We start from the raw sequence: 25,925 nt of genomic DNA, 5'->3' as shown, positions 1-25,925 counted from the left end.
GTCTCAGCTTCCCATCTACTTCTCTTTCATGTATCCGTACTGGTCTTGTCCATCTTCTTACGCCCACCACCTCTCACATACACATTTCTTCTCCACCTTTCTCTGCTTCCCTGGGACTCCCCAGCTCTCTGGCTTGCCAGTGGGAAGCACTGCCTGAGGTCCTCAGAGGGCAGAAGACGGGTTGGGGTATTTATGCCCCTCGTTCTCCCCGCCTGGCTGTGGCGTCGTGGGAGCTGGGTGGCTCCGTGGCTGCAGCTCTGACCAAATCCCTTCCATAGCTCCACATCATGCTGGGTTCCCCGCGCTCCTGGCTGCCTTGAGCCTGCTCACGCTTCTGTAAATACTCTGTTCACCACCTCCCTCCATCTGGCTGAGGGCATTTCCTCAGCCGCTGGATCTCTGGAGGCTCATCTGCTACCTTTACTTTCATCTTGGGGCTCCTGCTACGCTCACAGCTGCAGCAGGTCAGCCTTTGCAAGCCTGGCCCTAGAGAAGGAGAGGGTGAGAAACCTGCAGTCCAGCTTCTCGTCTCCACCCCTGGAACCCACGCATCCCCTTTCTGCCAAGCTCAAGTAGAGCCCCCTCTAGAGGGGAAATTAAAGCCCTCTTGTCAGACAACATCATAAGTCAGTGAGGATCCTGGGTTCATTCGGGAACTGGGGATGGGGGTGAGAGTGAACAAGGGTCCCTCTCTGTGGGTGAAGGACCAGGAAAAGAGAAATGCACCCCTCAAGCCGGCAACCTTGCTCTAGAATGTCAAGCCCCCAGGGAGAGCACAGAGCAAATGCAGAGTCCTGGATGAAGGGCTTAGGACAAGGGGCTTGGGTGTGGAGGGTGAGACCCGGGAGCCTGGGCTGCCCCTCTCTCACTTGCAGGGGTGGGAGCACATCTCTTTACTCCTCAGTCAGTGATTCTTCTCTGTAGTCCACGGCTGGTTCTTCACTGAGCAGAGCAGTCTCATAGCAGCCCCGCTGGAAAGCTCTACTCACGGGGTCTGATCACGTAGATAAAACACTTTCTTTGTTCAAGAAATCCATTTTTCAGGAATGTAAGCGCTAGCCCCTCCCCTTCCACCTCTTTTTATTTCTTGATGCTTTTCTTTTTTCTGATTAAATGTTGTCATCTTCGATCCTTTAACCTTTCTTTGACACTTACTTGTATAGCACTTGAGAGTAACGACGGGGGAAAGAAATACCTGAAAGACAGAAACACGGATCTCTTTTCTCCTAATTATAATCACTCCAGCGCTCTGGACCTCTTGGTTCAGAATTCCAGGGAGGTTAAAAATAATCTGTAAGTCTAAGAACACATTTGACTTGCCTGTAACCATTCCAGCAGCCGCCTCACACGTCCGCCCCTGCTGTCCTAACAGGGGTGCATCTGTTGACATGGAGATAGATCGAAGGTCCTGAAGATGTAAATTGCTCATGCCCGGAGACATCTATAACATAACCTCTTCTTTCCCTGTTTTATCTAATATTTTAAGGTCCAAACTTATTTCTTTATATCCATGAGCTAAGATGGCCAGGTCAATATTTATAGCCCTTCTTTCCTTCTGCCTTTCCTGATCTTCCCAATTTCAGAGTCCACCTCCAGGGTCTCCTTCCTACATCGCAGAAACACTACTGAGTCAGGATCCCTTTGAGAATCCAAGGAGAGTGATAGGTCCTCTCTCCTGGAATATGAACACACAAAACTGAATTTCCATTCCATCCCAGGGGTTCATGGAACTGTGATGAAATCTGGCCCTGGGCCAGTGAGAGTCTGATTCTCTCAACCTTGTCAGATAATGACCTGGATCAGAATCCCCTGAGGTGCTAGTGAAAACATGCCTGTTCCCAAACCTGTATGAGAATCTTTGGGATAGATGCCAGGAACCTGGATGTTTAATAAGCATCTCGGGTGGTCTCTATTTACAATGCACTTTGAAAGACATTGCTAGGGTCCCATCTACCCCCAAATCCCTGAGCTAATCTGATTCTTTCCCAAACTATTCAAATTACTTTACACTGAACTGATCCATCCAGGCCCACACCATGTTTTACCAGTCAATACATTCTTAGCTTGACCATAGCTACAGATGGAGAATTTGGATTATCCAAAATCTTATCTTCAGGGCTTCCCTGGCGGCGCAGTGGTTGAGAGTCCGCCTGCCGATGCAGGGGATGCGGGTTCGTGCCCCCGGTCCAGGAAGATCCCACGTGCCGCGGAGCGGCTGGGCCTGTGAGCCGTGGCCGCTGAGCCTGCGTGTCTGGAGCCTGTGCTCCGCAACGGGAGAGGCCACAACAGTGAGAGGCCCGCGTACCGCAAAACAAACAAACAAACAAAAAACAAAACAAAGTCTTATCTTCATTATTCTCCAAATCAATGACTTTAGTGTATTTTAACGTCAGCTCTTAAGTATGAGGCTTTTGCTCTTGAAAGGTAACGTCATTTGGACAGCTTTCCTTGGAGCCGCTTTTATATTCAAGATACAACAGTAAAAAATGACAATTAAGTTCCATTAAGAGTGCAGAGCTACCAGGACCTCAGCTACCAGTCTTATTTTGGTTAACATGGAATACTATCACCTTCTAAACCACACTCATTCTGTTGCAAACAGTAGTATTTATAGCTTACTCTAAGTGAAAATTTTAAACAAAATATTTAGGCATAGAGAAAACCCCCTGAAATAGGACCCTTCAGATTTTTTCCAGTGAACTACCCTAGTAGCGTAGGAGAATCAACATACACCCCAGGGGTCTGGGATCTGAAGGTGCTGCTACAGGTGGGGAATTTCTCTCAAGTACTGTGTTTGACCATAAAAATTGTTGAAATTTTTGCATTTCCCAATATAACTTATTTATATTAAAAAGTCATGTGTTTCCCCTCAAATTTTCAAGTAAATTCAATGTGTCATAAAGGTGTTTCACATTTACTCGGACTTTGTATACTTCTAGGCACACTTTTCACGTGCCATTTTAGAAATCGGAACTTATATCCTTTATATTTCTGCATATTTTTTTAATTGGTAAAATTGTCTTTATTCAATGATAAAACTGACCTAAAGACTATCAGAAGTAATAAGTGAATTTAGAAATGCTACAAGATACAATAGACAAAACCAACTGCATTTCTACATATTAGCAGTGAAAAAGTAGACAATTACCTTTTTTTTACTGGTTAAACAGATTTTATTCACCTTTATTCCCTATTAGAATAAATTTTTAAATACACTACTCACCAATTTACCACCATATTTGTTTCCAGCCAAATTCTGGCCTGAACAATAACCCAGTATTAATAGCCTCCATGCACCATGTTCTTACTGGATGAAGCCTATGCAGGTAGGCAGGACTCTGCTCCTTTGCTCTCCTGAGAATCGAGCCGGACAGGTAGTTAACGCTCAGTGAACGGATAACAACACAAACACATGAGTCACCGTTTAGTTGAATTCACTTTTCAATCATTGGTTGAATCATTGGTTGCTGACCTCCATTCACCCTCCAACTCCATGTGACTTGTTTTAAGAGGATCTAGCAGGAAACGTTGACAATGACATTGCTCAACGAAGCTTTGGTTCTTCCTGTCTCAGAATCCAATTTCTTCTGTTCATAGCATGGACAGTCATCACCGTCTGTTCCCTCACGTTATAACTGCTCAAGCAACTCAGTTGTGGAATCAGTTACATTTCTGTCACTGCAAAGCTACATTCTTCATTTACGTGATGAATTTCTGCAAAGGTTGACCTCTTTTCTGCACCAGCGTGCTGCAGATGCTAAATGCAGGATGGCTGTGCTGACCCCTTGCTTAGCGATGTTTCTAGGGATACTGGAAATTGCTCAATGGATTCATGGGAGTCCTTCTGCCTTGGACACTGCTTGTTAATACGAAGGAACACAGCTGATATCATTCACCTGTGAGTCCTTTTGATACTGGGTAAACAGTTTTCAGTTGATCATTCAATACAATTCTTTTGTGAAATACCTGGGCAATGGGTTCTAGATGAAGATGGTGTACGGTCTTTACCTTCCAGGCATTTACAGCCTAGCAGGTGAGCCCAGTCTAACAATAAACCTGAAAGGCTTTAAGAGCATAAGCTGTGTATTTATAACAGAAGAATGTTCTCTCCTTCAGTCTTTTCATTTTTTATTTTATTTTTTTATTATTTATTTTTTTATTGAAGTATAGTTGACTTACAATGTTGTGTTAGTTTCAGGTGTATGTACAGCACAGTGATTCAGCTCTCTCTGTCTCTCTGTCTGTCTGTCTCTCTCTCTATATATATATATATATTTATATGTGTATATAGATATTCTTTTTCAGATTCTTTTCCCTTATAAGTTATTGCAAAATATTGAATATAGTTCCCTGTGTTATTCAGTAGATCCTTCTTGTTTATCTATTTTAAATGTTAATCCCAAACTCCTAATTTATCCCTCCCCCACCCTTTCCCCATAAATTTGTTTTCTATGTCTGCAGGTCGATTTCTGTTTTGTAAACAAGTTCATTTGTATCTTTTTTTTAGTGAAGTAAGCCAGGCAGAGAAAGACAAATATCATATGATATCGCTTCTACGTGGAATCAAAAATAATAAAAAAAAAAGATTCTTCAGACTTTTCAAAATGGCACGTCTCACCACTGTGCAGACATATCCTCTCCTGGCTTTTTGCTTTTCCTGACTTCCGGTTTCTGCACTCTCCCCGCCTGCCTGCATCCCCTCGCCTCTCTAGAGCATCCCTTCCCTTCTGCGTGCCAGTCGGAATTCTCCCTTCTTCTCTAGACTATTACATTCTCTTAATTTATTTTTAATTTTTTTTTTTTTTAATTTGCAATCTGTTGGGTATAAAGGAAACAGATTGGATGCAAGGAACTGTGTAAAGCAAGATGTTAGAAAAGCGCTGCTCAGGGATATTTTGGGTTAAGAGTAATGATAGTAGGAACCCCGATTGAGTCCGGGGCCTGGGCCACGCCCTCTTCTAAACTCTGTTTGGGGAATAATTCCTGTGATTCGCAAAGGGGCCACATGGGGTAGACATTAAGGTTACAGAGGAGGAAACCGAGGCAGAGAAAAGCGAAGTCAGTATCACCCAGGGCAGAGCGAGCACCCTCACTACAGATGTGAAACAGAGTCTACCTGGGAAGCTCTCACTGGTCCCCCCCCCCAAAAGTCACTCGGCGGCCTGCCCCCCTCCTGCAGCTACAGCGCCTCCTGGATACTTTCTTGATCGAATCTTCACAATACCTACAGGGTGTAGGAATAACGGTGCACTTTTTACAGATGAGAAAAATGAGGTTGAGGGTGGTTAGAAAAGTTCTCCATAGTCACAGAGCCAGAAGGTAGAAAGAGAATCCAGGATTCCAGCCCCAGTGTATCTGTCTCCAGAACCCGTGTTCCTGACTGCTCAGCCCCAGGGTTGACATGCATGTGTGTGCGTGTGTGCATACATTATATAATTTATAATTATAGACCCGTGCTACAAGCCCGTGCAGTTTCCAGCCATCAATAACCTGTGACCTGCACGGCATGTACCTGGGGACCCATCAGGCATGCTTTACGCCTACTTGCTGGTCACGGCATTCATGCTCCCTGGGTTTCAGTCATAGATCTGGATTGCTGACCTGCAAAGGTTTCATCCATTAAAAAAATAAATAAAAAAGCCAGCCCATGTCTCTTCTCACATGTTCAGGTTGGTTTTGCAGCAGGACTGTAGCTCCTGAGGAGCAGGAGGAGGTTTTGTACGATTTCAGAATAGTACGAGTTCTGACACTAAGGCCGAGGTATTTTTTCCCTGCGAAAATGAATGTTTAAACTTTTCATATTTCTGTGCTTTAATTATAATTGAAATAAGTTATCATTACAAGAACGTTTAGTTTTTTGAAAATTAAAAGAAAAAAGATAAAACACTGTTATATATTAAAATGTTGGAAAGATGAACTCCCTGGGGGTTTAATGGCCCTGGGCAGCTCCTCCGTCATCATCCAGAATCTCTCTCTGCCTCCTCCACAGTCCTGCATAGAGAGTAAAGCTTTCCATGTACAAAGCAACCAAGTGTTCCTAGGAGAGCTGTGTCTCAAGCTGGTCATTAGGATAGTGACCACTTTTCTGCTCAGAGCCTGAGATGGTCTAACTCAGAGTTCTTTACATGAAGAGACCTTTTAATTGGGAGGGGGTGTTCAAGGGCCCTTGAGCCCCTCGAAACTGCCAAGGCCTTCCCTTCATCCCTACATAGCCCCAAGGAATAAAGTTGTGTTGGAGGTCTCCAGACCCCCCCCCCCAGGTCGATGATTCACTAGGACTCCCAGAACTTAGCTCTGGGGATTTTACTGGGGGCTGGTCCCAAAGGCACCCTCTGCCTGGCACAGACCCAAATTCCAGACTCCCTGGAGAGCAGGTGTTCGGCACAAACCATCCTGGTTGCACAAACAGCGCAGGTGCACAGAGCTGCTCTAATCAGTCCAGGGAATGCGGGCACCCGGCCCCGAAATCCAAGTTCCCAGACCAACCAAAGGCCACCTCAGAAGCAGGCTTTCCAAGCACGTGAGCCAGGCCTGCATGGGAACTTTGGTGTGCCCGATGGCCACGGCTCACTTGGCCCCTTCTCAAGAGTTTGGGCCTGTGAGAACCCCAGGGAAGGTCTGGGCAGCCCACACCTGACCCTCCCACGAGGCAGGGTACTCGCTGGGGGAGATGAAACAGCTCCCTACTCCCTCCAACAAAGGCCTTAAAGAAGCATGCCCTGATCTGGGGGCATAGCCAAGGGCCATGTTTCGTTCAATAACATATGCTGTACCTACCACACACACCCCACACATGCTACACACACATGCTACAAACACACATATCAGCCATCACACACAAACCACGTACATCACAAACACACAGCACACGTACACACACCGTACACACACCCCACTTCACACATTGGCATACAAATTAAAAGCAAAAAACCCATTATTTTAAGTTTTTTTTTGTTTTTTTTTTTTGCGGTACGCGGGCCTCTCACTGTTGTGGCCTCTCCCGTTGCGGAGCACAGGCTCCGGACACGCAGACTCAGTTGCCATGGTTCATGGGCCCAGCCGCTCCGCGGCATGTGGGATCTTCCCGGACCGGGACACGAACCCGTGTCCCCTGCATTGGCAGGCGGACTCTCAACCACTGCACCACCAGGGAAGCCCCCCTTTATTTTAACACTGTAAAATACTGAATGTAAATTGTTAAGCAAGGTAACTGCTGTCATAAAACAATCATTTTATAGTCATTTAATCATCTTCATATTTATTCTCCAAGCTCTGGATCCTTTACTGCCCAGGCTCATCTAACCAGCCTGTGGCCTCTGAGACAGGCGTTCTAACTCCCTCCACTTCACGGATGGGGAAAGAACAGCTAGAGAGCTTGGCTCTCAGTGGCAGCATCTTCTCCCCGCAGAACTGGAGCGCAGATCTCACCGACTCCTAAGGCGTGCTGTTAAAAACTAAATCAAACATCCCTTCCGGAAAAGCATGAGTACGATCAAGTGTGCCCCACTTCCGTGTTTGCCCAGTAAATGAATAGAACACAGTTGCAGCAAATATTGATATTTGGAGTTTTCAGCAACAGGCTTTTTTTGGGGTTTTTTTTGATGAAATATCACTCAAAAACATCACACGTATTGTCCACTTGAAGGTCTCTACTTGCACACGGCCTGGAGCTATTTTGGGGCAGGAAAACCTTTCAGGAGGGTTTCCTATATGATTCATCGCCGTAATCACAGGTCACCCCAGCCCAAGACCCCCCCCCCACCCGCTGGTTTGTGCTGCTTCCCCATCACCATGACGTAGTTACCCACACGGTCAAGGCATCGTGACGCTGGACTATCTAGAACTTCCCAGCTGTGCAGTGGTCTAAGAAGCCCATCTGCCCACTGAGTGCAGCCCATGGTTCTACCTGGACACGCTCAATGGAGGGGCGGCTTCTGGAAAACCTGTCAGGCCTGGGGAGTGAACCCTTGTAATCACCTGGCAATCCCTCCCTCATGGCTTCTGGCTCCCAGTGGGGCTTTTCTGTGATCTAAACATCCTCATTAAGATTTACTTGATTGTATTAGACAGTTTTGTCCCAGTGCAATTCGTAGACAGTCCAACAGCAAAGGGAGGGCTGCTGATCTCTTTGAACGATCTCTTGGAAAGCAGTTTGCTGTCCTTCCTCATCCAGCCTCCGCCCCGCTTCCTGGGGAATGTGAGAAGCAGAGGGTGGAAGACGACGCAGTACAGCCTCTTCCCTGGCTCCCCCACGTGCTCCAGGAGTCACCAGAGGATGGCCCTGCCTGTGATCCCACCATCCTGAGCATCCCTAGTAATTCCTGGGCAGGTGAGAGGTGTGCCAGCAGGATCCCCAAGGAAGGGGGCCAGGAAGTCACTCTTCATAGGACGGGACGTGCCCCACGTTCATCCCCTGAGCTGTCTGCAGTTTTATAAATGATGTTGGTGGAACCGAGGCTGGTCTGACATTCCCTGCTGTCAGACCGTCTGGCCAGGCTGGGGGTCGTGCCCTCCCTTTGACTCAAGGGGCTGCCCTGCCCATCTCCTCCACATCAGCACCTCACTAGTTTTACTGAGCATTTTTAGTCATTTTCTGTGTGTTATACCTTCATTCCCCAACCCGGGCTGTATATCTTGGCAACGTTCTTCTCTGCCATCATGTCAGGCAACTTAGAAATGCTCTTGTGTGTTATCATGAACTGTAATGTTCTAGTTAACAAATAATTTCCAATTTTGTAATTTTCACACCCAACAAATGATATTCCGCGTTGCCATACTGCAGCACTCCGGAATTGGAAATGTCTTTACAGGGTTGTATGGATTAAAAGCTGATTGAAAGAGGGGCCTCTGCTGGGTGAACGTTGTCTCCAAACCCACCCCCCCAACACCCAGCTTCAAGTCCAAGGGCTGATGATGACCAGTGACACCTGGATCCCCACCTTCACCTCAGCCTGTCACCCTCAAGGCTGCCACAGGGAGAGGGCAATGGGCGGTGACTTGGTGGTCTCCTCAGCCCAAGAGGCAAGCAAAATGCAAAGACACGGGCTTACTCCCTCTTGATGCAGTAGGGCCTGTCCTGAGTTGGTTCATCCAAAGATGTGTGATAGCTTTGCCCGTGTCCAGCATGCTGGGTTCTGGCTGTAAGACGACCCAATGGTAGTGAAAAAGGTATGAAGAGGAACACAGGAAGGGGTGATGCTGAGGTCTGTAGGGACCTTCTGGGTTTGTCCGAGGGATGTCCCAGTGGCAACAACTGGCAGGGTTTGAGCGTGGGGCCGAGCACAGCAGAGGCAGACATCTGGGCTGTGATGAGATCTGAGTCCTCAGGAGGAAGGGAAGGGAGAATTCTCTGGAGCATTGAGACTGCCCATTGAAGCTGATGTGGTGTGGAAAGAGGGCCAAACAGAGGGCCCAGAAAACACTCACCATCCAGGAGCAGATGGAAGAATAGGACGCTGTGAGGGAGTCTCGCGGGGCACCAAGGGGCTGGGAGCCAGGGGTATCAGGAAGCACGATCAAAACCAAGGCAGAGAGGTTGGGGGGAAAAGAATGTGGTCAAGAGAACCAGATGCCACAGGGACAAGTAAGATAAGGATTGAAAGAGATCCAGTTTGTGCAGCATTTAGGAGGTGCCCTTTCCCAGGGCAGGTTCAGAGATGGGAGGAAGGGAAGGGCATAACAGATTTTGGCCAACTGAGGGTTGGCTGGTGGGGAGAAGCAGAGACTCTTCTGGGAGGGGAAGGAGTAAAACTGCAGGGCGAGAGCTAGAGGGCTATGCAGAGAGACAGAGACACAGAGAGAGACAGAGACAGAGAGAGACAGAGGCAGAGGGAGATACAGAGAGACAGAGACAGGCGGAGAGAGATACAGAAAGACACAGAGACAGAGATGCAGAGAGACAGACAGCATATGGGAGGGGGTGAGGAAGAGAGACAGAGAGAGAGGGAAAGAGTCTGGGGGTAGGGAGATGGAGAGAGAGATGGAGACAGAGAGAGAAACATAGAAAGACAGAAACAGAGACAAAGAAGCAGGGAGAAAAACAGAGAGGAAGAGGGGTAGAGAGTTGTTTTGAGGCAGGTGAGACTTGAACAGAGGCTGTATTTTGAGAGGATTTGTAAATCTGGCCAAGAGAGTCCTCCACACACAGTGGAAACTCAATACCCGATGAACAGACGATAAAGAAAACGTGTATTTCGATGATGGTTTGGAGGGGATGAGCTGGGACGCTCCCCCCAGGCATCTGCCTGGCAGGACCTGTGGTGCTCGGAGGTACCCACAGCCTTCTCCATCACACACAGCCCCTCTTGTGATCCACTAGTCTAGAGCTAATCTTGGATGTTGGATTGAATTATTTCCCTAAAACATGTATTCCTATTTGAAGTGGTGGTTTGTTCATTTCCGGTATTTCACCTGAACTCTTTCCTATGTTGCCAATGTGGACTGTTACATCATGACTCTGGTGCACACCTGTCTAGTGAATGTGCACTGATGAGCGTACAGCATCGCACAGCAGCAGGGATGTGCAATGCAGGCATACAACCCTGGGCTGGTGACCAGGAAATTTTGCAGTTTAAGTGTCTGAAAGTCCTCCCATTCCTTGTTGAGTTGGACGTGGAGATGGGAAGACTGGTTTAGCCTTGTCCCACGGCCCAGGCTGGCAACATGGGCCTTGGCTAGAGGAGAGGGCTGGGCAGAAGGGCTTGTAAGGCTGGGACCATTGCAGGCCTTATGGGATACATGAGAGAGGGAGCATTTGCTGACAACGTGGGTGGAGGTCAGGGATTCAGGAGGGGCTGATTCAGGGGCTGATTCAGGGGCTGAGTCAGGGATTCAATGGGGCTGCCTAACCCCAAAGAGCAGGGGACCATTCTTCGGCCCTAAATACCCCCAGTGGCACCGGGTTAATTCCTTTGGTTATTGTATTGTATGATATTAGCAGAAAAGAAAAGGACAGGGGAGGAAGAAGAAAAGGAATGGGAAATGTGAAAAAAGGGAAGAGTGAGGCGGGAGAGGTAAATGGGAACAAAGGAAAACAACAAGAGAAGAAATGAAAGGGATGCATTTTCTAAAAATATGGAATTATTTAACTCCCAACCAGATAGTAAATTTTCTGAGGAGGAGGATCATGTCTTGGACATACTGTAAGGCTCTCTTTTTCCACGAGTGTAATAGGGAAGAGCAAATCTGACTCAATGTCGGATCTGTTTCTTTTACTTCTATTGCTTTTGCTACAAGTTAAGAATGTTGCCTATAGCCTGAAATATACAGGACAGGCCATTCTCAAGGCTCTGACCTTTAAAGGTATAACACTTTTCCATTCATAGATAAAAAGTTGCAGAACAGAGAATAACATTTGTCCTGTTGGAGGTTTACAGGAACATCATGACCTGACCTACGTGGACAGATGTAAGAACAAAGGATTCTGACACCAAGAAGTCTGCAGCAACCAACCACACCCCTCCCCTTATGGTATAAAAGAAGCCTGAATTCTAACTCCAGTAAGATGGTTTTTTGGGACATTAGTCCGCCATCTTCTTAGTCTGCTGGATTTTCAAATAAAGTTGCTATTCCTTGTCCCAACAACTTTCCTCTCTAGCTATTGGCCTGTCTTGTGGTGAGCAGCATGAGATTGGACTGGGTAACATTATCACCCATTTTCAAATGCTCAAATGGTTGGGGCACACTCAAATCTTCACAGATGTTTGTGGATAAATGAAGGACGGTCATCTGCTACAGATGAACATGTGCAGCGATGTTCATGCATGTCCAACACAAAGAAAATATTTTATGCTCAGTAATCCACGTAACAAGTGAGGGAGCTTTCTTCACTAAAAGTAACTTGAGGAGTAGAAAAATAAAGGTCCAGGGAATTTAAAGAAATGAGATTAACTGTGGAAATAATATTCTTTGGCTCCTTATACTACTACTCCTGGCTATTGCTTACTTTAGGAGATTATGCTTACTCCTCAGAGATTATACAGACAACCCCATTCCATTTCAAGCAGTCTAAACACAGGATGAAAAAAATTAATTCTCTGTTGCAGAGGGTGTTTATTAGGAGAATGGCTTCACCAAAAATAAATAAATAAGTAAAACTCAGAAGAAATGATGACATCACCAATTTAATGATAAGATCACACGAGACACAGGTGACTTGGAGAATTGCCTGACTTTGTTAGATCATTACCGACTCTATGTATTGGTGACAATGACAGAAGTTTCTAAAATAAGAAAATTAGGCAAATAATTCTGTATTCAAACCTTGGGGAAATCAAATTTGCTGATTAATTTCTTTACAGCGCCCTTGTTACCAAACCAAACTTGGGTCCTCTTGCCCGTGCACAGTAAATCCAATCTGCTGACTCTGGGTTGTGGTGAAGGAAAGGGCAGCATTTATTGCAGGTGCCAAGCACGGAGTCCAGGCAACTAGTGCTCAAAACACCTGAACTCCCCAGTGGGTTTCAGCAAAGCACTTTTAAAGGCCAGGTGACGGAGGGGCATCCCAGGGTTTGGGATCAGTTCATGTGCAGTTCTCTGATTGGTTGATGGTGAGGTAACAGGGTGGTGTCACAAAGGTTAATATTATCAGTCCTCAGGCTCCAGTAGGTCTGGGAGCTACATGCTCATGGTCATCAAGTAGTTAATTTCTTCCATTTGGTGGGAGTTTTAGCATCTGTAAAACAACTCAGGAAATGTGTATCAGATACTGTTATCTGGGTACTTCAGAGCGGAGCCACAGCAGAGGACAGGGGGGAGGGGCCTGTCCCGGGAAGGCCCCATAGGCCCCTGCTAGGTTACCAGCCTAAAAAGAAATAAAAAGTAATGAGTTTACTGAAATGATTGTGGAGAGGGCAAAGGTCAGTTTGGCATGAGTGGTGTGATCAATACCAGTCATAATGACGTGGTTGATGACTCTGGCCAGACTCAAGTGTTCCCCAAAGGACAGCGTGTTACCCCACACACTTTAGTTCCTCATACCGTTTTGTTAAGAAGTTAAATTTAAAATGGCCTGAAGGATGATTTCTTCAGGAAAACGTTACTTCCATAAGGAGCACTGAGTGTCTGTTGCTGTTGTACATGTTTAGCAACTTAGCACCGGTGTCTTAGGCATCAGGACATAAATAACACTCACCCTTTACAAACGAGGGTGCCCTTTCCACACAGAAGATCTGCCTCCATATTTTTTTTTTAGGGGATATATAGATTTTTTAATATCTTTATTGGAGTATAATTGCTTTACAATGGTGTGTTAGTTTCTGCTTTACAACAAAGTGAATCAGCTATACATACACATATATCCCCATATCTACTCCTTCTTGCGTCTCCCTCCCACCCTCCCTATCCCACCCCTCTAGGTGGTCACAAAGCACCGAGCTGATCTCCCGGTGCTATGCGGCTGCTTCCCACTAGCTGTCTATTTTACATTTGGTAGTGTGTATATAGAAGCTCCATATTGAGCCTCGTGCAAACCGTAAGATCCAACTTTGCCTCCTTGCTGTGCTTCATTTGGCCCAGACAATTCCAGAAAGCCTGGAAAAACCTTGTGTAACATCAGTTCTCCACTTCCAGTGGAGACTCTGCTGGGAAGCTACTTCTCCGCCACTTTCATGTGATAAAGTGTTAATGATATGTAGATGAAATGTCATTATAAGAGATACTTTGCATGCACACACAGCAGAAGGGAAGATTCTTAATGTTTAAGTAATAGCAAAAAATGTCTCTAGTATCATGAGCATGTTTCTGTCCACTGTTTCATATTCAGAGTCAGCCCTGGACAGAATCATTTAAAAACCTGCAAAGAACTTGGGATGTTGGCAGTGACCCCTTCCCAAAAGGTTTTAAAGGTTTCAGAAGAGCTGTACTTCCGCCTCCGAGGGAGAGCACTTCTAAATGTTAATGTTACGTTTAACCTTGTCAGCCTGACCTTGAGTTAGCAGAATAGCAGCTCTAGACGAAAATGATGCTTTCCATCAATTTGCCCCTGGAAACGCTTCCTGAGCCCCGTATCTCAGTCATGCTTGAAGGCGACTTTTATGGATCTCACGCAGCTGAACATGAATCACTTATTTATGGATATTTGATATTTGCTGGTGTAATTCACTTTCTGGACTTTTGTTATATTTATTTTAATTCTTTCTAGAATGCAGTAGAGAATTTAGAGCTTTTTAAATCTGCATATGTATGCAGGCATTTTTTCTTTTTTGTGCATGCATTCATTAGCTAAGTGGGTTTTTTGGACTTTGTTATGACAAAAATAATATTTTCATGCATGTGGAAAGCAAATTCAAACAGCACAGAAGATATACAATGAAACGTGAGTCTCTTTTCCATCCCACATACTCTGTTCCATGGTCCAGAGATAACCAATATCAATAGTTCCTTGTGTTCTTGTGTATATTTTTGGAAAACGCCCTGCACATATATATATATATATATATGTGTGTATGCATATATATATATATACACAAACACAATTTTTCATGAAGCTGGGGGCATTTGTATACCATGTTTCTTTTAGTTATCAATATCTGCGTGATCTTAATCATATCAACACACACAGACTCATCTCACTCCTTTTATAGCTCTGAAGTCTTTGATCACATGGCTTAGATGATTTAATAATTTTGTGGCAGATGGGCATTCCAGTTTCTGACTAGTATCAACAATTCTTCAGGGAAGGCTTCTGTCTACAACCAACTCCCTGTCTCTGTGGCTCCATGTAATATTAATCCTGGTTTCTTGAATCATCACTCTGCCTTGAAGTCTAATTTTCATATCTGAATTTATGACTTCTTTGGCAAGGAAAAACCCAGGGTAGTTTTTATTCAGTTCTTTTCTCCGCTTAGCACTAGATAAAATCATAACAAAGACATGGTCCATGAGCAGAAGGTTGAAAACCAAGTTAAGAAATATAGATAAATAAGCTAGAATTCAATAAGAGGAAACTTCGATCACAGAAATTAAATTTATTCTCATCTCTTTGTTTTTGTTTTGCTTTATCTTTTCATCCTAAGCCATAACGGACTGGAAAACTGCTGACTTGTTTCCTGGACTTTTCTCACTACCGTTTCCAGTGAGCCTCGCTCCTCCTGTCTGCACTAGTCCATCCTAAATCAGGCAAACCAAGGCTGCGTCTGGGTCTAATAAGATGTGACCAGCAGCTGTAGGTCCAGGTGCAGGGGACAGGGAGAGGGGCTTCCGAGTGGCTGGCCAGGTGTCAGGACAGCAGCCGCGGTGGATGGAGTGAAGCCCAGTCTCCTGGATGGCAGGTGTCCAGCAGCACCGTGAAAACGCTGAGGTCCAAGGCGTGGGTGCCCTAGAAGTACCACCAAGTGATCCCAGCACCCAGCTGCTCTTGGGATCAAAAGCTCCCCTGGGCTCCTGGCCTGCGCAGGGCTGTAGGAAAGGTCTGAGAGCTTATTCCTTTCTCCAATAAGCTTGTAGTATCTCTCTGGAGGATTTTACCCTGATATTCCATGGCCATATTTTAGGTCTTCTGGGCTACCTGTTATCAGAACAATTTATGACACGGCTGTCTCTTTTGCTTCCTTTGCTTAGGAATTTTGAGAAGCATAAACACATTTTCTCTAAGGTGTAGTTCCGAAAAAGGATAATTCGGTATCTGGAAGGAGATTCAAGCCATTGATAACTGCTGTCACCTCTAGGGAGAGAAGCTGCAGCTGGCGGGGGTGGGGGGTGAGGGAGGGTGGGAAAGGGGCTTCTTCACTGATACCCTTTGTAGCTTCCAAACGTTAAATTGTGTGCTTTCACCTGAAACTAAAACATGACCGTTTAGTCATTTCTGTCTTTGTGCTCTTGAACATGAGCTTCTCAAGAGAGAGAGGCTGGCTTTTCTTTGAGTAAAGGGTTGGACCCCCCATAAATACTGGGATGTCTTTGACTAGGATGAAAATATCAGAAACTAGAAAAAGGAGGGACTAAATTCACTTCCCTGTGCTTTCATTTTTTTGCTCCAGTAGACCTTTCATCTCATCTTAGAGACTTTTTATCTGGGTCTCTTCTCTCTTCGGGGTTTTCTCTATGTTGTGTGGAGCTCATGTCTCCTCATATTCTCTTTTGGATGCCAGAGTTTCCTGGAACGTCCTCCTTGGTCATGTTAGGGGTTGAGCATTGAGTTTTGAGGCCTAAATCCCCTTGCTTATCACCTCCCTGTATGGACCAGGTAGCATTGCGTTATTAAGCCGGGAAAACATTGGTGACCAATCTCTCATCTTTTGCTAACTCTGTGGTAAAAGCTAGATTGGAGAAAGCAGCTTAGGCCAAGGATGCAAGTGAGGCTTGCCTTCTCTACCTCTGAATATAAGAAGGCCATTCCCACAGAGCTTACCTACCCTGTGAGTGGTGGAGACAGACAGTGCCTCAACTCCTGAAGACACTTCCCTTTACTGATGGGTAGTGAGATGCAACCCAATGAAGTATTAGGCTCTGGGCAATCAGATTAGCTACCCTCTTCCCCAGGGATGCAAGCAGAGTAGACAGAGCACGTGACTGGATGAAGTTTGCTCCTTTCCACGTGCAAAAGTAGACGTAAGTACCACATTAATCAAAGACATGAATAAAGGCACTTGTCTTGAATGGAAGAAAAAAACAATAAAAGTGATTTTAAAGGGCTCATAGTTTTAATTCCAAGAGCTATTTCAGAGTAGGATTATCTGGACTCTGGTGGACTCGATGTAGGGAGTGAGCAGACAGAAGGGAAAGAGGAGTTTGTCTGCGATCTACTGCTGGTTGGATGCACTTGCGCAGTGAGCCTGGTGGAGACCTATATAGACAGAGCTTTGAGTGTAATACTCTATGTTGGGAGCTTCTGGCTTTTGGCAGTGATGGAGACTGAGAAATCATGAGAGGTAGATGCGATTAACTACCCAGAGACAAGAGGATGAGAAGGTCCAAAACCAACCACTGGGGGCCACTAGCCTTCTGTAGACTGATGACTGATGCGGACATGTCTAGGCCATGATCAGAGCCGGGAGGGAAACACGGCTCTGTAGCCTCCTGTTTGGAGGTCCTGATGGAGGATGCACCTCCATTCCAGACGCTTATCAGCACAAATCAGTCCTGCATCTTTAGAGCAGCGTGTGGGGCGGGAAGTACTGCCAGTTAGCCAGGCCAGCTGGTTTTCTTAGAGAAAAATGTTAAGAAGGATGGGGCAATCGGCAGAATCCACTGAGAGGCCAGGTAAGCAAGGAACCCGAAGGCCTTGCATTTTTCCTTTGGTCACCAAGGACCTTAGGAAAGAGGATTTAGGAGATTGCAGAGGGCAGGGGCAAGAAAGTAAAAGGGATTCTCTATGATGGGTGAAGCAAAGGATTAGGTTACATAAGCACAGTGTAACTCAGAAGGAGGAAATAATCACCTTGAGCGGCTAGGTCTCTAACAGAAGCAGCCAGGAACCAAAGAACCCTATCCCGATGTTTGTGCCATATTCACAGAGGACAGTTCCACAAGGAGCCTTGTATTCGAAGGGAAGAGTCATCCTGAGTGACCACACAGCAGACAATGGGAGCGTTGGCGTCACACCTGGCCCTCCTCCACCACGGTTCAGAGAGCCGACGGGGCTTGATAGAGGCACAGAAGCACAATTGTTTCCATCTCCCTCGGGTCCAGCCGACTAGGTTTTAATTAAATGAAAATAATAGGCATCTCACTTCACCTGGGGAGGAGGGGGAAGGGAAAGCAAAGGAATCCAAGTTTCCATCAAATACTTTTTGGTTCGTGGTGCGGAACACCAATCACCGGGAGTTATTGTTACACACACACCCCCTTTTTTTTCCTTCACGGTAGCTATTAGAGTCGAAATTTAATTACGGTGTCTGAATTATTAAAGGAATCAGAAATAACTTTTGCATACCAAGCTTTTTCTTCCCCTTCAGCTGAAAGGACTGGCACTAAAGTGAGCATTTTCTGTCATTTTGACAGCCCTGAGTTCCGTGTCAGCTCTTAATGTCCTTGATAAAAGTTCACTTAAGAGATGAAATTTAAGTTTTAAGGAGCGATTCAAAACGATCTTATATAAGAATCTTATCTGAAAATAACATTGACAGGAAAGATAATGACTTCTAAATTTTCATACCTGTCCCAGGCATATAATAGAGATCGACCATTAATAATGAGGGCTGGAATGGGGAAAAAAACATCAACAACCACTAAATTCTCTTAGTAGTGGTTGTCGGGAAAATGAGAACCTGAGTTGTTTCAGCCTTGCTGCGTCACAAAAGTCAGAAACAGGGCAGTCTGAACTGTGATTTTTTTGTTGGTTTTTCATGAAAACCACGAACTTGAATGGACAATATAGTAATAGATTTTTTAAATTGAAGTATAGTTAATTTACAATATTGTGTTAGTTTCAAGTATTCAGCAAAGTGATTCACTTATGCATATACATTTCTTCAGATTCTTTTGCATTTATCCTACTGAGGGAAGTCAGAAAAAGGCAACTATTATATGATATCACTTCCATGTGGAATCTAAAAACGAATACAACGGATTTATTTACAAAACAGAAACAGACTCACAGACACGGAAAACAAACTTACGGTTACCAAAGGGGAAGGCGGGGAGGGATAAATTAAGAGTGGATCCTTTTTATTTCCAGGCTTCGGACCCCTTGAATGAAGGACAAGCCTGCAAGCATCACAGCTTCATACTTATCTCCACCAAAATCTACTGCCCTGCCCACAAAACTCCCCTGGGAACCAGTGTCTTTTGGTCCCTTCCCTGTGTCCCCTGAGGTGAGCACTCCTCCAGTGATGACTCTTCCTGTGTCCGGCCCTCCCTAGGACTCTGGGGGAGTAGGTGGGGAGCTTCGTTAAGGAAACACTCCCACCAGAGGACTTCCATCCCGGACCACCTGGCTTCCGCAGTTTCAAGCCTTGTCCTCTCTCTGCCTAATTGACCTCCTTTATTCTCAACTTCTGGTCCCCTCTCCCATTATGGCTGCCCGCCCTCTGAATTAGATGCAAACATCGATTTCTTCCAATCTCTTATCTCAGCTGGGTTTCCCGCATGCTGATTTCCTCTCTCTTCCATTAATTTGTGATTCTTTGAACAGCTTTCCTGGTAACATCCCTGCCTACTCTGCCAGACTCCTGGTCCCCTCTCCTGGCAAATAACCCCTCCTAGTCTGCACTGGAAACAAGAACCAAGACTGCAACTGAACATCGACGCCCCCAGGCTCTGAGGCCCGAAGAGAAGCACTTTCTCAATTTAACAAGTGGGACTCTAAAAGATCTAGTCCCATAGCTCCAGATAGAGAACCAGGTTAGGGAGTCTCTAATCCATTCATTTGTTCAATACGTATGGATGGAACTTTTACTAGGCACTAGGCAAATTTGCCTCTGTGGAGGCTCTCATCTCGTATACAAGAAGCTCAGTAGAGGGCACTCCTGTATTATAATAGCTAAGCACAGGGGACAGTGGACCTGAACCCAAGGATCCCATCAGAAAAGGCAAATAATCACACACACTCCGTGCCTGTGGACACACACACACCTGTGTTCTGAGATATCCTTATCCACACTCAACTTTGCATCTTATGTCATCAACCTTCCTAAAGCAAAGATAGTAACGACGGAATATATTGCTCTCTTTGCTGGATCCACTCAAAAGTTATTTTGCTCGGTGGCACACTTGATTTCTAAGCCCTTCAAGGAAAAAAAAAGAATATTTTAGGTTACAATTTCAAAATCACTGTCAAGTGACTGCATTCTGTTTACTTGAACTGAGTTCTTTTCTGGGTGTAGAGTCATCTCGATGCAGAAGAGAAGGGACAGGAAATAACGCTGTTGCTGGACGTGAAATTCATCTCAGGCAAGACACAGGTACATGTTATTCTTTGAGAAATGTCTTATTCCGATTAATTAAAATGAAGAAAGTAGCACATTGCAGCCAGTATTTTCCACTCCATGGAATACTTGCCGATTGGTCGACGGTTGAGACTCAAACGACTGTGTCCATTATAAAACTGTTTTTTTTGTTGTTGTTGTTGTTTTGCAGGTATCACAGGTAACCTCTATAGGGCACTTGCTGTGTGCCAGGCACCGCGCCAAACACTTGACGTGTATTATTTCATTTCATCTTCACAACCTCCACCTGTGTTAGATACATTTTAGAGATGGGGAGCTCGCGAAATGGTAACCTAGGTATTGCCACGTGGCTAGAATGTGGTGGGAAACGTATAGCCCCCCATCCAGTCTGTCCACACAGCCCAGACCGTTAGCGGTGACACTTCTGTTCATGGCTCGAAGTGGGCCTTGCATTTCTGACGTCTTGGTAAACATTACTTTCCTTTTCATAATTCCGGGGGTTCTCAATTGAAATTCATACTAGAAGGAAAGGTGACTCAGCTAAATGACATTTTTACATGTTAGAAGTTATATTATCCACTGTAAATTCAACTCGTCACCTGGTGAGTGAAATTAGACTGTAGCACGGTTTGCTATTCGATTATGGTGAGTTGCTGTTTAATGGCCCTGTTCTCGAAGGCTCCATTAATGTCTATTAATCTGCTTTTGCTACTGGACAACAGACAGCCCTTTATTACTAAACCCCACCACAGGGGGTGCAAAGTGTGGTGCTGCAGTCAAAACCCCAGCCGGCAGGAATTAGTTCAGCACCAGGGCAAACATCGCAGGTTTTACTAAAATATTGCCCTCCTACCATCCTTAAAATAAAAGCAAGACCTGACAAGGGATAGATGCAAATAAGAGAAAGGCATCCTACAGTAAGATCGTCTGTGGGAGCCAGATCAAGAGGGTTCCAGTCTGGTCTGTCTTTTTCCAGATGCCCAGGTCCCAGGTTACTAATCTAAGGCCCATCTCGGGCTGGCACCCAGCCTAGGTCCTGTCTAGCACAGAGGAAGGAGAGAAGAAACAGTCTCATGAGCAGGTGGCCATCTATGGGACAGGCCTTGAAGAGAGCCAGAAAAATCACTCCAAAAACACAAAATCCTGTCTTCCCAGGGTTCCCAATAACTGAAATGAAATCATTCTAAATTACACCGACATCTGTTATTTTTGCTTACTCACCCCCATTAGCCCTTTAGGGAACAGATGCCTGTTTTTTCTTTGGGAACCACCCCTCCCCAGGTTTAGCCCCTGGGCCCCATCCATCAGTGTGTTCCATCCCTCTGGACAGTAGTACTTGATGCAGGGCTGGGCCGGACAGGCCAGAGAGATGTGTCCTTCGGGCTTTTGTCCCAGTTATTGGGAAAGAGATGCACCTTTTTCTTTCTAGGATCTACACCAAGGATGTGAGCCCAGGGCTGCCAGTAGGAAAACGGAAGAGAGATGGAGAGAGACCTGGTCTAAAGCCTTCTTTTGAGCTCCATGGCTTCTGGCCACGCCTGAACAGAATCGTAATCATGAACTTTTCCATTACGTCAGTGAATATATTTCCATTTTTGTCCAACTCAATTTGAGTTGAATTTCTTTCACAGCTGAATTCAGGTTGCTTACAACTTCATTCCCCATTAAATTAAAACAGTGTGTGGGTGGGGTGTGGAGTGAGAGAGAGCACGCAGGCCCTCAGCCCTTGGCACTGGGCTTCGAGAAGGCAGTGTGCATGTAGGTTCCGCCTTGGCAAAGTCAAGCGCCTGGGCCTTGGTCTCCTCATCTGGCAGCTTGGACAGAATGATCCACAAGGCCTTTTCCAGCCCTGGACCCAGTCTGGGAAACTGCTACCACCACGGGGGTTCCAAAGGAGGGATGGCTGGTCCTGCCATCTACATGTGGTCTTTTCACATGGTTCAAGGCCAACAAAACTGCCTGTTTTATCATAGCTTGTGAAACGAAGGTGGTAAAGGAAAGTATTTCTATGTTGGGTTTTACTCATTATCATTTTCATTTCCAGCCCCCTAGACCCCATTTTCATCTCTCTGCCTCATAAGCTGGAGTTGGGAAGAAGCCACCGTGCATTCTGCCTCTGCTGCTACTCCTCCAAGGCAGCTCTGCCCCAGATCTGTGTGCATCTGAAATGCACGCGCAGTCTCCTTGGCACCTGGAGAGGATGAGCCTTGGTCGTGTGTTTACAAACCAGAATAAGACCACTGAATTGGAGTGAGGGGAGATGGAAACCGGGGACTGGGCAATGGTGTTTGTTACCTACGGTGCCACCGACTCCAAGCTCCTGACACGTTTTGTTTCAGGCCCAAGTGCGTCTACAGGGCCTAGTGCAGGAGGAGTGGTTTACCTGTGGGCAGGTGATTCTCAGGTCTCAAAGTAGGGTGGTAGAGGGTGCTCTCCCGAGATGCTAACACTTGACCTGGCATGTCAGCAGAGTCGGTGGAAACACAAATAAGGCAGCTAAAGGGGCTGTCTGGGACTGGTGAGTCGTCGGAGCTATCTGGGGCAAACAGGGTCTCCTTAAGCCGAAGTTTGGATGTGTGCATCGCTGCCGCCAGGCAGGAAAAGCTAGGCCTCCGGGGCACCCCGGGCACAGGCCTGCGCCCCAAGTGCGGCGGTGGCCCGGTGGAGCCCCTTGGAGCTCTGGCAGGGAAGCGAGCCAGGGCATCGCGAAGGGCCAGGGTCCTGGACACCGCACAGGGCGCGAGAGTGGAAACGCGCCCGGGCTGGCTCACTGCGGACAGCGCCCTCCTTTCCCCTCTCTTGGGGGTCGGGGAACCTGACCCACCGCCCTCTCTCTCCGGCGGGACACTCTCACCCCCGCCCCGGACGCTCCCCAGCCCCTCGGGCAGAGCTGCCCCGGCCCGCCTTGCCCTGGACTCCGAGCCGCGCCAAAGCCCACGGAGCCTAGACCCCCGGACCCGCTCCCCGAGGCCGGCTGCACCGCCCATGGCTGCATCCCGCTGGCCTGGGATCTGGGGGCGGGGAGTTCCGGGAGCCGGGAGCTATTTTTACAAGATGCGTCAGTGGGCCGAGGAGGAAGAGCCTGCTCCGGGGCCCATTGTCTGGGCGCTGCGCGGGAGGGGACGCCGGCGGCGATTTCGAAAGCTCCGAAGGGCGCGAAAGCGGCCGGCCGCGAGGGGAGGTCCACGCCCCACCCAGGGCCGCGGGAGGGGCGGGGCCATTGGGGCGGGGCGGGGCCCGCGAGGGGCGGAGCCGGGCGCCCTCCCGCCGCTGCAGGCTGGCGGCGGCGGCGGCGGCGAGGGGACGGCGGGGACAGCGAGGCGGCCGCGCCGGCAGCAACAGCCGGGGAAGCCCACGCCCCGCCTGCGCCTCCGAGGCGCACCCCGGGAGCGGGAGCAGCCCCGCGGCGGCACCGCCCAGGCAGAGGCGAGGGCCTGGCACCCGGAGCCCCAAGCCGTCAGCCGCGGAGAGCCCGGGCAGCGGCGGGAGCGCGGGGGCGCGGCCCGAAAAGGCGCAGAGCGAGCCGGGGCCGGGGGAGGGCGCCGGGCGCGAGCATCTCGCGCCGCGGCAGCGGAGGCGGCTTCACGGGAGACAAAAGCCCGCCGAGAGAAGCGATGCCTGGCCGGCGCGGGCGCGGGGGCCGCGGCGTCTGAGCGCGCCGAGCCGTGCGCCCCGGGGACGCCGAGGCTCGGCCGGTGCCGGCGGCCGAGGGCGGCAGGCGGGGCCCAGGTGCGCCCAGCCGCGTCGGGCCCGTAACTGCTCGGGGGGCGGCGCCCTCCCGCCGCAGCCGCAGTGGCCGGCGCCGCAGCGAGGAGCCATGGGCAACATCTCTTCCAACATCTCGGCCTTCCAGTCCCTGCACATCGTCATGCTGGGTTTGGACTCGGCCGGCAAGACCACGGTGCTCTACCGGCTCAAGTTCAACGAGTTCGTGAACACGGTGCCCACCATCGGCTTCAACACGGAGAAGATCAAGCTGAGCAACGGCACGGCCAAGGGCATCAGCTGCCACTTCTGGGACGTGGGCGGCCAGGAGAAGCTGCGGCCGCTGTGGAAGTCCTACAGCCGCTGCACGGACGGCATCATCTACGTGGTGGACTCGGTGGACGTGGACCGGCTGGAGGAGGCCAAGACGGAGCTGCACAAGGTGACCAAGTTCGCCGAGAACCAGGGCACGCCGCTGCTCGTCATCGCCAACAAGCAGGACCTGCCCAAGTCGCTGCCCGTGGCCGAGATCGAGAAGCAGCTGGCGCTGCACGAACTCATCCCGGCCACCACCTACCACGTCCAGCCGGCGTGCGCCATCATCGGCGAGGGCCTCACCGAGGGCATGGACAAGCTCTATGAGATGATCCTGAAACGCAGGAAGTCCCTCAAGCAGAAGAAGAAGCGGTAATGCGCGCGGCAGCGTTCCGAGTCGGTGGGGGACGAGCGAGCGAGTCAGGAATGAATGAATGAAAGGCTGGATGGCCGATCGAGAGCCCGCGCCCGCGAACAAAGACAGCGAACCAAAGCGACGCTTCGACTTTTTAAAGCGGAATGCAGGACTAGTGACTCGACCTGGGTATGTAGGCAGACTTGCCAACCTGAGCTCGACCTGCCGTCACCCCTAGCTCAGGGGACCTTTTGTCTGAACGCCAGAGCTGCTGAAGGGTTGGGGGCCCCACTGGGGAGTGGACGTGCAGGTCTCGCCGTATGCCCTCCTGGCCCAGGTTGGAAGGCTCAGATGTCAGAGACAAAAGCGATTTCTTCCTACTCCATCAGGGCCAGAAGTTCAGGCTTCCCTGCCCTCACTGGGGATCGCACCTGTGAATTTCCTGAGGTATGCGGTTCCCAGAACCCCGGGAGTACCCGTCTGGGGGCATGGTGGCAGTGGGAGGTGCTGGGGGGGACAGCCTCTCCTTGAGCTGTGAAAGCTGGACAATTTTATGTCACAGGGCAGGCCCCTGTGAAGATTCATCTGTCCTGCCCTGGGCCCAAATGAGGTGCTGGTTTGGGCCATCAGAGGACTGCCTGGAACAGTAGGGCAGCCGGAAGGCACGGGGCACTGCGCTGGCCTCCTCTGGGGAATGCCCGCGAAGAATGCCCCTTTCCTGGTGCTTTGTGGTAGCTTCAGAAGACCAGTTATGTTGAGAACTGCTTTTCAGCCTGGAATCAGACATCTTCCAGATGGTTTGGACTCTGTCCATGTGTAGGTCATTATCACACAAAGAGACCAATAAAAAAAAAAATTAGAAAAAAACAAAACAAAAACAAAAAACTGTTGGAGGTGGTGGCCAATGATGCATTTTCTGTTTGCAGAATAGTTAAAGGTGTTTAAAGGGTAAGGCTCTCGACATCAGTGCTGGATGCGGTGTGTGTGTAGATGCAGGGACCTCCCTCTGCACTGTGTAATCGGCATACATTTCTAGCCCCATATGTGTGGAATCTTAAATTCTCTTAGCCTACTGTTTGGCCTGTGTGAGCACACCAGCTGCAGATGTGTGCTGAATGACAGGCGGGTTTTGGCAAGGGGTGTCTCTTGTCATCCTAACCGCTTGATGATGGGTTATGGTTTTCAGACGTCTTTTTTTTTTTTTAAATCTGCTACGAATGAATACTCACCTTAGAAATAACTCAGTTTAGGAAAAAAAGACTTTGCTTTGCCCTTTTAGATCCCTTTACACTGCAAGTGGTGACATGTTCAGATTTCTAATTGGTTCATTGTGGCCTATCTGGTTTCAGTATTTTCATTACAAATGTCTCGCTAGAGTATTTGATGTCATGCACCAACAAATAAAAGCCCACCTTGTTGCAAAAGCCGACCTCATGGCATGGATTTAAAGGCGAGGGAAAAGCACAAGGAGGGCCTTCCTAATTCCTTCTTGTGGAAACTGGTTGCAGAGCAAATGCAGACACAGTGAGTGCTTGAGATAAAGGAAAGCCTGTGACGTAATGGTCACCTGTCCTCAGGCTCCTCACGTTTACTTGAAAGAGGCTTTGGAAACAGATAAAGTGAAAGAAGAAGACATACCTATTTTTAATAATGTAATTTAAAAAATCCTTTATAATCAGGACTGGGTCTTGGTGTGCAGCTGTCATTTACCCTGAAACACAGTA

The 25,925-nt window shown here is 47.9% G+C and overlaps 1 protein-coding gene across 1 annotated transcript; it reads left to right on the top strand.

Annotated features, from left to right (window-relative positions):
• Positions 1 to 23,643: 23,643 nt before the first annotated feature.
• Positions 23,644 to 24,518, top strand: ARL4C (ARF like GTPase 4C; the record flags this gene model as incomplete). Its single annotated transcript, XM_082840967.1, has 1 exon — positions 23,644 to 24,518. One exon carries the CDS (start codon positions 23,644 to 23,646, stop codon positions 24,220 to 24,222), a length of 579 nt encoding a protein of 192 aa, XP_082697093.1. The 3' UTR covers positions 24,223 to 24,518.
• Positions 24,519 to 25,925: the final 1,407 nt, after the last annotated feature.

This window comes from Leucopleurus acutus, assembly GCF_964270905.1.
Source record: "Leucopleurus acutus genome assembly, chromosome: 6".
Classification (NCBI taxonomy): domain Eukaryota; kingdom Metazoa; phylum Chordata; class Mammalia; order Artiodactyla; family Delphinidae; genus Leucopleurus; species Leucopleurus acutus.
This window is presented reverse-complemented; position numbering and strand designations above follow the sequence as displayed.